At 53.8% G+C, this 13824-nt stretch overlaps 4 protein-coding genes across 4 annotated transcripts; 1 reads left to right on the forward strand and 3 right to left on the reverse strand.

The window, feature by feature from the left end:
• Window positions 1-3527: 3527 nt before the first annotated feature.
• Window positions 3528-6050, forward strand: PG986_011136 (uncharacterized protein; the record flags this gene model as incomplete). Its single annotated transcript, XM_066847358.1, has 2 exons — window positions 3528-3728; window positions 4071-6050. 2 exons carry the CDS (start codon window positions 3528-3530, stop codon window positions 6048-6050), a joined length of 2181 nt encoding a protein of 726 aa, XP_066696849.1.
• Window positions 6051-9461: 3411 nt separating this feature from the next.
• PG986_011137 (uncharacterized protein) lies at window positions 9462-9952 on the reverse strand (the record flags this gene model as incomplete). The annotated part of the gene is made up of 2 exons (XM_066847359.1): window positions 9462-9674; window positions 9827-9952. The coding sequence occupies 2 exons, from the start codon at window positions 9950-9952 to the stop codon at window positions 9462-9464; spliced, it is 339 nt and encodes a 112-aa protein (XP_066696850.1).
• A 771-nt stretch (window positions 9953-10723) lies between these two features.
• Window positions 10724-12439, reverse strand: PG986_011138 (lipopolysaccharide biosynthesis protein rffA; the record flags this gene model as incomplete). The annotated part of the gene is made up of 1 exon (XM_066847360.1): window positions 10724-12439. The coding sequence occupies one exon, from the start codon at window positions 12437-12439 to the stop codon at window positions 10724-10726; it is 1716 nt and encodes a 571-aa protein (XP_066696851.1).
• A 78-nt stretch (window positions 12440-12517) lies between these two features.
• On the reverse strand, window positions 12518-13045 carry PG986_011139 (uncharacterized protein; the record flags this gene model as incomplete). Its single annotated transcript, XM_066847361.1, has 1 exon — window positions 12518-13045. The coding sequence occupies one exon, from the start codon at window positions 13043-13045 to the stop codon at window positions 12518-12520; it is 528 nt and encodes a 175-aa protein (XP_066696852.1).
• Window positions 13046-13824: the final 779 nt, after the last annotated feature.

The following is a 13824-nucleotide window of genomic DNA, read 5'->3' on the forward strand; positions in this document are numbered from 1 at the left end:
ATCATTTGGTTTTGACATTGTGTTTATGAGATGAACTGGCCAGGGATAGATGATCACCGCCCTGCCACTCAGGGGCGACAGGGGCGGATGACGTTTGCTATCTTCCTATAGTTACGAGGCACGCGGCACGACTGTTTGCAACTTGATTTTCCTTTAGACGACGAGACTGCGAAGGTCAGTTTTCTCCTCATGTGGACGGGTGGAAGGCGTTCCAGAGGTCGGCTGGGATGGGTGGTATGGCCCCAATTGGCCGGATGTTTTAGATAGATTGGCTCAATGAGGGAAGTCAGAGCAACCAACCTAGATGGTTGGTCATCTCTTGTTTGTCCCCCTTTCCCCCTCTCACATGTACTTTTTATAGAAGTCGGCGTTTGCTCATGTAGATGCCGATATGGATAGAACGAAGGCAGCTTCCAGATTGAAGCTGAACACATGGTTAGCAGCTGCAATGATCTCCGTGGTGGAAGGACAAGGGCGCTTGCTGTCAAGCTTGAAGTTGAACTCGATGCGGGCAGGAGTCCTCCCCTTTTCATGGTTTAGTTCTTGATGCACTATATGTGAGAGGCGTAGCAGTCGCACTTCTCCTACTCGTACGGATGGTATCTCAGTCCCCTTTGCTCGTGTGCCACTGATTTTGCCATGTCTCTGTGAACATTTCCTATTTTGGCCTGTTCCAACCTACAAGAACAGTAGTTTCTTTTGCTTGCCCAACAACAGTTATTTTCTGCAAGCTACAAGAGAGGGTTACTACTCGAAAACGCTACCGAATGTGCTATATCGAAACGTGAATGGATTACAGCATGGGGAACCGAACAAAGTGTCTCTAAAAGGTGCCAAAAAAAAAAAAAACCTTATTGCAGCAGCAGCAGCAGCAGCAAGAAATGTCAAGAGTAAGAGTTATACGTGGGATGATGAAACCACTCTACCGGGGGGTTGATAACAGTGAAACTACACACTGGATGTTAGAGTCACGTTCAAGGAAGAAGAGGGAGAGGCACCGCAACGGAAGTCTTGAAGGAGGCAACCAAGGGGTAATGTAAGGTGTTGCTCGTTTCCGGTGGATGGACCAACTGATGCTGTCTCGCCCGTTCCGCCTCACTTTCACCTGGCAGGGGGAGTGTCACCAAATGTCGAGCTGCCCACTAGAAATGGCATATAAGGTAAAAAAACATATTGCAATACGCCGACTGCATTTAGAAATTCAAGAAGCCGTCATCGGCAGGGTGGATGAGTTGTAGGTGCGTGAATATGTGTTTCAACCCAAGGTGACAATGTTCCATTTTGCTGACACTCCAGAGTTGTTTGCAAAAGAATGCGATACATACACGATGGATCTACCCGTTCCGCCTAAGATTGTGATGGACGTGATTTTCAACGTGAATGCAACGATTCAAGCATCTATCCGTGAATCATATTGTCAGGCATGCTACTACTAAACAGTTCATGCCGTTCCACACACATATACCTTGCATAGTCAGTGACTCCGGCACTTATACAGAGATTGCCTTCTACAGATCTGGCAATAATACCTGCGTTAAGGGAGAATTTGTGCCTGTATTTCTGGGTCGTCAGCAGGTGGAGAATAGTAGACCGACAATAAGACCCCTCCCCCACGTATGATCAGTGCCCCATGAGGGATCGTTAGTGTTTAGAGTATTGCTCCATAGTGGACAGAACCAGGAAGCCGTCGTGGGACGAGGCGCACCATCTGTCGTCGTTGTGTCACTGGTCGTGATCACGGGGCTGCAGGTATGCGCTGTCGACGCCCGAAATCGCCCACCCAAGGGAGCCTCGCGCCGTTCTGCAATGAGCACGCACGTTATCTCGGGCGTTGGGACAAAAGCGTAGGTATGTAGTGTTCTAGACTGCACGATGATTCCGACGTCCCTTCGTCAGCGGTGGTTAAGAAACGTCGGTTAATAACCGGAGATCATCTGGTTATATCTGTACGCGGCGTTCATTTCCCCCTCGTGTTGTAGAATAGGCCGTAAGAACTGAAGCAATGCTCGCTGCATCGAGAGCCACCCATGTACTTCCGCCTTGGAATGCACGAAACGTCCGGCGAACCTGGAAAATTCAATGTCGCGCGGCACTAGATAAAAGCCTCCAGGTTGTATTGCCTTGGCTGCACGCCAACACGCGTTTTGAAATTGTGGTTTGCAGAAGTCGAAGTCTTCAGGCTCTGCAGGCCGCCAGGCTCCATCGGGGAAGGCCTCCGAACGGCCTATCTAGCGTGCATAGCTATGAAGCCTAATACGCTGCCCCTGCATACAAGCCTGCAGCTCGGATATTACTTTGCGAGAAAAAAAGAAGAAAGAAAAAAGAGGGAAAAAGACTGCAGGCACTCCATATGCGACCGAGACACGGACCGGACGAGAAGAAAATATCATACAGTATCCGTTCCCTTATTGCAAAATGTCGTCTGGTGTTGAGACCATGATAGGATAAAAAAGTTCAGCTCTGGCTGAGGTGGGATTGTGTGTCGTCATTGCACATGGATGCCCAAAGGGGCCAGGGACCCAGGACGCATGGGTCACGGGAGTTCTTCATCGGACAGGGGAAGAATAGACGCACCGCAGGGGAAGCCCGGAGAGGGCTCACAGGGCCAGCAGGGCCCAACAGGGCCCCTCCCTGTACAACGAACCAAAAAGGATCCCCACCTGTCAAATTGCTGGAAATCACAAGCATCAATCAAGGCCAATGCGGTCAGCAAGTCAGGCACACGCGCAACCAGGAACCGCCAAGTGGCTTTCGACTGGATGGACGGAGGGCATGCTATCTGGGCATGCGCCAGCGAACTGCGCTCGAACTTTTAATCTGGAGGTACGGCGTGCGTACCTACATATTGCTATCTGCAGAGCAGGGACAGGGACAAGGACAAGGACAAGGAACAGGCACATACACACGCACACCACATCTGCAGATAGCTTGCACGAAACGGAATCGCTCTCGAAAAATCGCAGGGTTCCGATCTCTTCTGTCCTCACGGCGGACTTTTATTACGCTCCTCTCCCAGTATCCCACCCCTCTCACCCTCCTGTCAACAACACCTACCTGCCTACATATTTCTACACGCAAAGTTTTGTCGAAGACCCTGCCCGACGATGATGGCAACCGGAGACGAATGTAATCCCCCGCCATCTTCCGGAGTACCACTTTACCACCACTTTACTTTCTGGAGCAAATTAGGAACATCTGGTCCCACCTCAGTGCGACTCGAGCGCTGAGGCCGCGGGGCGGGCAGGTGACCCGGGTACGCGAGGGACGCCCCTCGAAAGTCGTCTGAGAGTCGGAGAAGGAAAAGAACATTGAAGGAAACCTAACGCCGCGTCGTCGCATCCTTTTCAGCGCCTCAAACTTCTCCCGGCGGCCTTGGGCGGTGATACGCCTCTTTCTTTTCCTTTTCCTGGATATCCCTTGTGTAATTGCTGTACTATACTATATTGCCGCCTCCCTTGCCCCTGGGCTGCATCCGTTAATCTCAGTATGGTGACGCGCGCAAAACAAACTTCGACCCTTGCGCTGCCATGGCTGATCCGCTTCACCCCACGACCAATCTGCCTGCCGGTGCTGGCAGGCTGGATGTCTTAAATACATCCCAGCCGGACCGAGAGATCCCTCCGATGCGATGCTGCTGCGGCGACTTGGAGTGCAGTGTCTTGAGACACAATAGCACCGTCCTAGATAGTGTCGAGAAGGACGTCCACCTTGCAGCGAGCGTGGGACAGGTACGTGACTTGTGTGTTTCTTGTGCGATGCTCCCTTCCGCCTGCCCCCCTCGCCCTCCGGCAGGCAGGCGCTACCGCAGTAGTTCCCGGCCGTTGTGTGCGACTACCCTGAGGGCCACTCATTCTCACGTCATGGTTGCCAATACTATCGAAAACCCAAATGACTCGCACCTACTCAACGGCAGGCCCCTTCTTGAATCCCCTGACGAAAGTTGCGGGAATGCACTTCAACCTTGATTTGTGCCTTGCTCGTGGGAAGTCCCGACTCGCATTCCTGAGCTCGTTTTCACAACACCGATCCTCACTATGGGTGTCTCAGAATCTCTAACTTTCTGCCTGCAGGCTCTCCTCGAACGACATGAGGCGTACATGGCAGATGCGAAACGAGATCGTCTGGAACTCACCAGCAGGATCGAGCAGCTGGAAATGGACAACCGAGAGCTGGAAGCGAAGAACGCACACTACATCGAAAGCAACCGGGACTTGCTCGACCAGCTGGAAACGCTGAACTCGACTGTTGCCGATTCCGAGGGCCGCATCAGATCACTAGAAGCTACACTGCTCTCTTCCCAGCAAGCCATCCGCCGACTCGAGGGGGAGACTCTGCGCGCCGAGTCACTGGAACGCGAATTGGAATATTTGGAACAGGAACAAGCCGAGTTGCAGAGCAACCTGGCAGCGACACATGAGGAGGCCCGCTCGGCCATGTCACGATGGAAGCGCGCAGAGCGGGGTATCGTGAACCTCCAAGATCAGTTGGAGCGCATGGAAAACGAGGCCAAGATGGAGCGCGAGCGACATGCCGAAATGATGGGCCGAATGGAAAAACAATGTGAGGTCGAGAAGGAGTTGAACACGGCTGCCGGCAGACTGAAGGGGGCCGCCGCCATCAGGTCTTTCAGTGCTGCGAATAGTGGCAGCAATGTTGTATCGCATTTTGTGCGCGACTTGCTCCAAGATAACTCGAACCTGCAGCAGGGCATTGTCGAGCTGAGGGAGATGTTGATGAATTCAAATGACGAGATTCAGTCGCTTCGGGACCAGATGGTATGTCATCAACCGATGGAAAGTCATCAACCGATGGAAAGCGAGGACGTCGTTGCGCCGCAGACTTTGCGAGCCGAGTTGGAATCCCAGGAGTCCGCGAAGACTCATACTTCGATGGTCTCTCAAGAACTGCATATACACCACCACTATCATGTGCCGCCAGGTGTAAAGCAAGAGAAGAAGCCTCGGAAGAAGCGCCAAGGGCTTACGCCTGGAATCTTTATCCCTCCTACCCAATCTTCGGATACTGCGACGCCCCCTTCTGCTTGGAGACCTACACAGGTTACCCGCACGCAGAGAGACTCAAACCGTCCGCACCGCTGGTCTATCCAGTCAGAACAGCCATCCGAATTTGCGCTGTCGTCCGCGCCAAGCTCGCCCACTTCGAACCATCGGAATTCCCTCTTTGACCCTATCATGATAGAGTCACTCCCAACATCACCCACGACTAGTGTGGATCCTATGTCACCCAAGTGGCGCTCACACCACAAGAACCCCTCGAATGTGTCTATGCGAAGCTTCCAAGTGCCCACCAACTTCTCACTCGACGCAACACAGCCGTCGCAAACGCATACGATCTACGAAGAGGGGGACGACGGGCAAGAACTTCCTAGGCCTATGGTCAGCACAGACAAGTATGGCATTGAGGATGAGTCCGGATCTAAGTATGGCGACCCATACTCGGATGAAAACACTGATGACGCCCGTTCCATACGTAACCGGGTACACAGAGCCATGTCTCATGAATCGATCTTGTCTCTCTCCGGTGGTCTTGATATCCATACTCTCAAGTCGCGACCTAGTCAGATGACACTGCGGCCCATCAGCAGCGTGACTTCGGTAACAGCGAGCTGCTGCGTCGTAGCGCGCCCAATGTTGTCTCGCGATACAGCGAAGAGGAGCAGTCTTGTCCTGCGGGACAATTACGCATCGTCGCCCAGTAGTAGCAGCTTACGCGCAGTCTCAGGACCCTTACCAGCGTCTCAATGGTCGGGACCTTCCAAGCTTGGCAAGTGGGCGGGATCATGGATACCTTGGGGAGGTGGTGCTGCCTCGACATCGGTGTCATCAACAACGGCAACGTCCACAAAAGCCGAGCCGGAAAGTAGCGGCGATCTGCAGCACAAGACTTCAGGCCGTCCGCCCGGTGTGAACCAGGCGGGTGCCATCCCCGGTTTCCATGCGTATTGGAGCGCTCACCAGAAACGCACGCCGAGCAAGGTGCAACCAGAAGCGGTCGATCGCGACGCACTGCGTGAAGGACTAACCGGATAACACTTTTCGCTCAATCATTTTGGACGCCATCATAATTGCAAATCGATTTGCCGACAAACCACTATTTCTTTTTTCTGTCTTAATATCCTCTGGCTAAAACAGTAATGGGGCCCTGTACGAAGCGAAGCTATCATCTGGGTGGATATACCCAATTTTCCCTTTCTCTATCTGCATTTGAACGGTGTTTAGAGGGGAGGGTGAGCATGGTTGTAACTTGGGACGGCATTTTCTTTTCTTCTTGCCATCATTCCGGAGTTGGGAGACCGAAGACAAGGGAGAAAGAAGTGTGATACCCGCAAACGGCTGAGCGCGCCGCAGTTTCTTGTTTATCATTTATATCGAATTGGGGTTGGTTGCATCTGCATCACCTGGGCATCATACGGGGGCCTTGAAGGGGCAGGCAGGTGCATGAAACGATTACAATGTTGACCAGCCAGTTTTGATTTGATCTTGGAGAGGTTGCGGGAGATATATAAACATCAACCCTGATTTGGGAGAAAGGGGGCGGCGCGGACGCTTCTATACAACAGCACCTGCATGCGGCCTTATGCCCGCGGGCATATAAGGTCGCTCTTTTCCTATGTGATCTTTTCAGAAAGAGTAGCTCGGTTACTCAGATATCTGACCTATTGTACGCTGGAGCGAGAAAGTAATACAAACTAGACTCATCTTGACAGTCCGAAGATCCATGTGATGAATGTGATTCGTCTGCCGTTTAGCTAACAATCTGGAGCTGAGATGTTGGATCCTAATCCTGGGTTTCAACCCGTAGCTTCACCACTTCTAGTGGTTTCCACGCCGAGACCCTGATAACGTCGGGGCAAGGGACCCTGTATAGCGAGGTTTCATTATAGCTCGTGCATCTCAGGCGGCTCCTGTGAAGAGGCGGCCGACCTGCAGTGAGCCTGAAGCCTCATGATCTCGTCTATGGAGGAAGAACGGGTAAGTTCCTGTTCAACTGCTCGCAAATACACAAAAGGGGGGGGTTTCAATGTGACGAACCTGCGAAAGCGTCACCCTGACCGCTAGTACGTAGACACGCGAGGCACGAGGTTGAGCTCGAGTAGTCGTCGAGACTGCATAAGCATTGCAGCTGTTGCGATAATGGGCTGTTGGGACTGCTGCTGCTGCTGCTGCTGCTGCTGCTGCTGATGCTGGAACACGATGTGGTGAGCCGGACGAAGGCTTCGCATGCTTGCTGGCAGTTGTCTGTGGGGGAGGAGGAGGGAGAGGAGCGGGTTTTGGCGGCGAGCGTGCTTAAAGGGGCCGATGAGAGGACCGTGAAGATTATCAGGGTTGATATTGAAGCTATGGAACCCATCGTGGATGAGATGGGTACGTCTAAATGGAGGTTTGTTTATTTAATAAAGTGTCTGTTTTCGAATCTCTATCTCATCGACTTGGTGTCGTTGATGAGGAGGGGAAAATGGTAAGCGAAACACGAGCTTGTCCGAGATGCCAGAGAGGCGGTGGTTGAGACCCAGATGTCTGAGCATTGACGATCTGACTCGTGACTTCGTCCGAAGTTCCTGCTGGGCCGGTCGGTTTCCCAACTTACTAGTCCTTGTTACATTCTGATTGCTTCATTCAAAACCAACACTGATTGACTTTTACATGGTCGTTAATGAGCAGGTTCTATATTGCTCACGTTTTGTTGGAAATGATGGCTGATACATTGTCTGATGCTTCCTCTCAGCCAGTGGGCGTGGCGCCGTCACTGTGCCTCACACTCTGAAGTAGCCCCTCAGGCCGACAAGCTGTTAGGAGAACCTGAATCATCTACAAAACGGCCCGACGACAACATGCATTTCAGGAAGAATGGTATATTCTAAAGACGGCCAAGGGGGACTTTAAACGTCAATAACAAGCACTGACATGCTTCACGACGTGCTGCTGGTGTCTGGTTCATATTCCCGAGTCGTCCTGCTGATCGTCCGCCTGGCCCGGCGAGCGATAGAACGGAGCCCAGTCACGACACGTGCGGTTCATACCAGCCGCATCGTCTGTCAGCAAGCCCAGAATCTCCGAGGCCCTCTCGACCACCTGCATGGCAAGCCCTTGGCTCGCGTGCCATGCGATGTGACAATGAAACAGCCAGGAACTGCGGTCGCGCGTTATTGTCAGCCAGCCCGTATATGAACTTGGAGGGAAGATGAGGAAAGGAGTATACTCACCCGGGGTTGTCCGTCTTGAATGCGATCACCGTATACCCGTTCCCGTATAACGTGACGGTATCCCTCCGCGGCGGGTTCTTCCTGTTGAGCTCGACGAGGCCGGGCACAAATGCACCGCGCCCCTGGGCCAGCACGTAGAAGTCGTGGCCGTGCAGGTGCAGCGGGTGGTACGCGTTGACGAGCCCCAGGTCCTGGATGATCCAGTAGACCCACTGGTCGGCGACGTCGAGCGTAACCACGTTACTCTCAGATTGGAAGTCAAGGCCCCTCTCCTCGTACAAGCCTAACAGCGTCGGCTCCGACCAGTTCACCACGAGCGTCTTGCCGTGCAGCGTCCACTTGAAGACGAGGTCCAGCTCGTAATACCAGCCGACTCCGAGCGTGTCGCGCACGTCCGCGCCGCCGACCTCGTGCGCGACCCAGGGGACGAGGCTTTCGGCCGGCTCGTCGCCGCAGCTGTTGGTGATGGCGCGGTTGACGGTGGTGGTGGGTTCGGACTCGGCGTCGGCGCCCGTGTACCGCACGATTCCTAGGATGTTGTCCTTGTTGTCATTGTCGTTGTTGTTGCAGGCCGTCTGGTAGATGGCGCGCAGCCAGTAGTTGCCAATGGGCTGGTCGGCTTCCACGACCACGTCGTAGCGCTGCCCGCTTGCGAGGATGATACTGTCGGCCTGGTACGGCCTGATGGGCACGAGGTCCGCTGCGATCACTGTGAGTTTGTGGTCGTCGATGGTGAACTTCATGTAACCGTCGGTCTGGGCGCCGATGACGCGGAAGCGGTACTTGAGTCCCTTCTGGAAGCCAGCCTCGTACCGTGCTGTCAAATTACCAACACACGCAGGGTCTTGGGACTTGCTACAGTCGTACGGATTCATGCCGTTGATCAGCCCGTTCTCGGCTACCGGTTGCACCAGGGCCAGGCGGTGCTGGTACGTCTCCCAAGTCTCCCACGTCGACGTCGTAGTCAGCGGTCGCAGGGCCATGGATCACGATTGGTCCGAACAGTCCCTCCGCTAGCTGCAGGCTGAAGTGCGAGTGGTACCAGGCCGTGCCGTACTGTGTGGCCCGGAACCGATAGGTCATAGTACTACCTGGAACAATGGGACATTGTGTCACACCGGGGACACCTGGGGCGGATCAGCTGGGCTCAGCCTATCTCGAGGGGTACTAAAGGATCTACGGACCATCGTGGGCAATACTGCCCTTCTGATGTATGCCGTGCCAGTGAATGGATGTGCTATAGCAAGGTTAGTGTAGAGCTGGCGACAAGAGTTTTACACGAGAGGGTGCTGACGTACCCGTTGTTCATCAACTTGTTGGTGACATGGATAATGACATTGTCTCCCCAGTCTGCCTCGATAGTCGGGCCCGGAATCGAGCCGTTGAAAGCCATGACTGGGCGCAGATAACCATCGGGGGCCATGGCCGTCTCTTCGGCAGTGAGCCAATACTATGGCAAATGTGGTTTGGATTAGATTAGCACGATGCTGCCTGTTCTCGGGTGTGGTGTGGACTTCATCCCGACCCTTTTTTCTTCGACTTACCTCCCGGGTGTTACCCGTCCTCGGTGTTTCCTCGAGCCAATCCGTATCGATGCTGTACTCCCCAGCAACGTCGCGATGTCGCGGTACTCTCGCAGGGTTCGGTACCGCGGACAGCCGCCGCTGCGGCACCCATAGCTTGACAGACGACACTCAGGCCGAAAAGGGCGTGGGCGAGGAGGGCCATAATTCGCACGATCTTGACGGGTTCTCTAGGGGTCTACTTCAAATGCGAGTCTTCAAGCATGAGGGACAGCTACAAAAGAGATCATGGAGCCCTTACATGATGGTATGACGAGAAAATCGAACATGATGTCTCATGGGTGACAACAGGTGATATATCCATATAAGGGATCACTTCGGATTGCAGGGTGGGAACGGCACACGGCAAAACCAGCCCTCGGCCAGCGATACCAAGGCCTCTTGTCCAGACCCATCCTCGGGCCCCCTATAGTGCAGAGATATGGGGATTTCTTGAACATGATCATAGATCACTCAAACTAGGCAAAAGGGGTAATACTTGCGATCAAATCTGAATGTGACATAGTGTAGCTGGTTGCAGTTGTGACCAGAGTCCTCTGCCCCATCGCACCAACCCACTTTAACATGATGCATGCAGCATCCATGCGATGGTTTCCCAAGGTTGTGGGCAGCAGTCGCATTTGGGGGACATGATTCCTTCTGCCGAGGCACTGACTTAATTGGGGTCGCGGGGAATCCTTGTGAGGGGCCGGTGCAACAATCTTCATTTCCATCGCCAAAACCAACCTTTCGGATTTATGGGATCAGCGCATGTTCTCATATCAGATTCAAGTTCTAAACATATTCCCTAATCCTAACCTATACTATAACCATTTCCTCCTTACCGACATGCAGTCATCCGACAACAGTCGGAGTCAAATCCGAAATCCGGCGCACCTAACCCCCTGTGAACCCTCACAGGACTCCCTGCGTCTTCTCAAAGTCGAGATTGAATGAGTGGTCGCGACTGAGCCATGACTTCCTGAGCTGTGGACAAGAATCCTTCAATGTATTGGTTCAAAATCTTCTCGTCTCGAGATCGTGACCACATGGGAAGCTTGATTGCCGAGCTGTAAAAGGCCTGAGCCTGTGGGAAGTTCTCGGTCGATTGGTTCTCTTTCCACGGCCCTGGAAGGCCAAATCGAGGGATGGCTTGGGCCGTGTTGGTAAAAAGAGGGAGGGCATGCAGTAGTCCGGTGCTACGAGGGATATCAACCTCCTCGAGGCCTTTATCTTTCAACAGCTGCACAAATACTTCGCGACTGAGGCCTCCTGGGGCATGCGACGTATCAAATCGCATGACGAATGCGTACCACGCGTGACGATCAGTCTTCTCGTCAACAACCTGTGGCATGCGGAGAAAGGGTATGGCTTGCAAAGTAGTGCTGATCCTCTTGGCCCAGTTCTCACGCCATTGCTGGGCCATTGCGTGGGCCGAAAGCTGCACGTTGGCCATTGCAATGGCCAACGGGTGCGCTCGCAGGTTGAGACCTAGCCCCGTGAGCCAGAACTTCCGGAGCGGATGGCTCTCCGGGACCTCCTGCTTCGCGCGTTTGTTGAAGTGGTCGTGCATCACTGCGTGGGCGTACATCTCCGACGAGTTTGTGGCAAACACGCCAGCCTGGCCTCCCGTGATGTTCTTCTTGGCCTGGAGAGACCACGCTGCCATGTCGCCCCATGTGCCTACCATTTTCCCGTCCACAACCGCGGTATGGGCATGGGAACAGTCCTCCAAAACCTTGGTGTCGCCGTTGGTAGACTGTGCATTCTGCACGATTTCCTTCATGCGGCACGGAAGGCCCCACATGTGTGTAACGATGACTGCTTTGGTTCTAAACGTCTGGCGACGTAGGATCTCGTCCGGATCCATGTTCCCATCCTCCAAGCAATCGCAGAACACGGGAACGGCCCCGTACTGGTGCATGGGGGTGGCAGTAGCAAAGAAAGTGTAGACCGGGCACAGAACCTCATCCCCAGGCTGCAAGTTCAGCGCCTCGAACATATGCAGGATGGCAATGGTTCCCGAGCTGCAAACCAGAGAATGTTTGAGGCCATGCAATTTGCACCAACGGTCTTCGAAGGTTTGGTATATGTTTGACCGGTCGTAGATGGAAAGGGATGAGTGGGCTTGGTCGATGATCGCCTTTTCAGTCTCAGGGGTGATGATGGGCCACGGGCAATGCTCGTCCCGGGCAGTCTTGACTGGGATGTATTCGCCTTTCTTGGACTTGAAGGACTGCTGAACAGCCTCGATGGCATGAACCGTGCCTCGGTAATGGGCAAGGGAGCCTTCATATGCCAACGCAGAGCCTTTCAAGGAATCGCCAAAAGCCCGTACCATAGCCCTGACAATCATCTGCTTCGACGATGTGTCCTCAATGCAGACAACTTGCGTCCCGTTTGCGTCAACTAGCAGGACCTTTCTGTCGTCGAGGATCGCAGATCCAGAAGTGCCCGTAATCGTCATGGCCTCGGCGTCTTTATGCGCGACACGAGATAGATGAACGGTGCCGATGAGTTCTGGGTCCTTCCACTTGAAGGAGGTGTCTGCGATATCTTCACCAGAGTACTTCTGGTACTGACGAACGGAACCGGCCATGAGGGCGTTGATAGAGTCCGGTTCGCCAAAGAGCCAGATGGCAATGTCAACCATGTGGACCCCAAGGTCTTCCTGGTTTCTCCCACTTTGTGTAAGCGACGGGGGGTTGCAAACGCTCGAAAGCGGAATCTGTCAACTTACAGCAACATCAACACCTGCCGCCCTCCAGGTTGAAGCGAGATGGTCAATGTTGCGCTCGAGCGCGCCGCGGAAGGAGACGATGCGGCCCAGCGACGGCAGTAGACTCTTGAGCTGCTGGTATCTCGGCTCGAACCGCTTCTGGAACATGACGCCGACGGGCACGGGAAGCCCGAGCAGAGCTTCGTACTCGTCGACGTTGTTTGCAGCCGGCTTTTCTTTGAGGACCGGGATGTTGGCCGCGGCGAGGGTTTCTACGCACCGGCCGTGCAGGCCGTGGGGCACGCACACGATGGCGAAGTCGACGGGGGCGGTGCTCTGATGGGCAGCTACGAGGTCGTCTACGGAGCAATATGCGGGCACGTCTGGGTGCTTCAGGGCGAACTCGCTCAGGAGCTTCTGGCTGGTGTCGCAGGCTGCAACAACCACCTCCGACGGTGATCCATTGAGGCCGAGGAAGTGAGTCTTGTAACCTCTGTCGCCGAGGCCGACCAGAGCGACGCGGTACGCTTCGGGGATCATTGTTTGGGTAGAGATGAAAGGCTGTCTGATTACGAACAGGCGGATTCAGTTCTGACTCTGTCTAGTTGAAAACCCAAATTTTCAAGAAAAAGGGGGCTCGGGGGTTGCGCTATGTTGATGGTTCCTTTTGGTCGTACCCCCTTTATCCAGCCTCACCACGGCCAGTCGTTCTGGTGTACCCATTTGAATCCCTCACTTCATCCATCGATGGCTCGGCTACACAATAACAAGAGTTCACACGATGCCTCGCAGCTGTTGGCTGCGACATTGAAGCAGGCCATGCGGTCAGCTTTCCGTGCATCATCACAATAAGCGCTCTATGCTGATCAGTCACGATGAAGGATCAGTACGCGCAAGCTTTCCGTTGCTTTCACAGCACGAATGGCCCAGTCGCTGAAGCCTTGACTAAGGAGAACTCATGGCGACGATGTGAATATCCCGAACGCTGCCCTTTACGTCGACTCACTTCCCGATTCCATTAGCCAAGACTACAACTCTCTCCGCGTGCTGATGTGAGATGCATTCACCAGTTCCTCCGAGGCCGCTTCGCAAAAGGCGCAGAAGCGAAGCACGCAATTGCTGCAAGTCAGGCTCAATCCAATACTAGTCTGTGGTGCGATATGAGCAATTTTTCGCGTAAAGGTGAGGCGAGATCAACAGAGTAGAGACGGCAAACCACGTACGATGGCTCTTCCAATCATTGATTTTGGCTCATGGTTGCTCGCACAATGGAGACGGAGGCGCACAGAAGCAGTCAAGTTTTACATCAAGGCTTCGAG

Source organism: Apiospora aurea (assembly GCF_038362705.1).
Source record: "Apiospora aurea strain CBS 24483 chromosome Unknown utg000007l_segment0_segment0, whole genome shotgun sequence".
Lineage (NCBI taxonomy): Eukaryota > Fungi > Ascomycota > Sordariomycetes > Amphisphaeriales > Apiosporaceae > Apiospora > Apiospora aurea.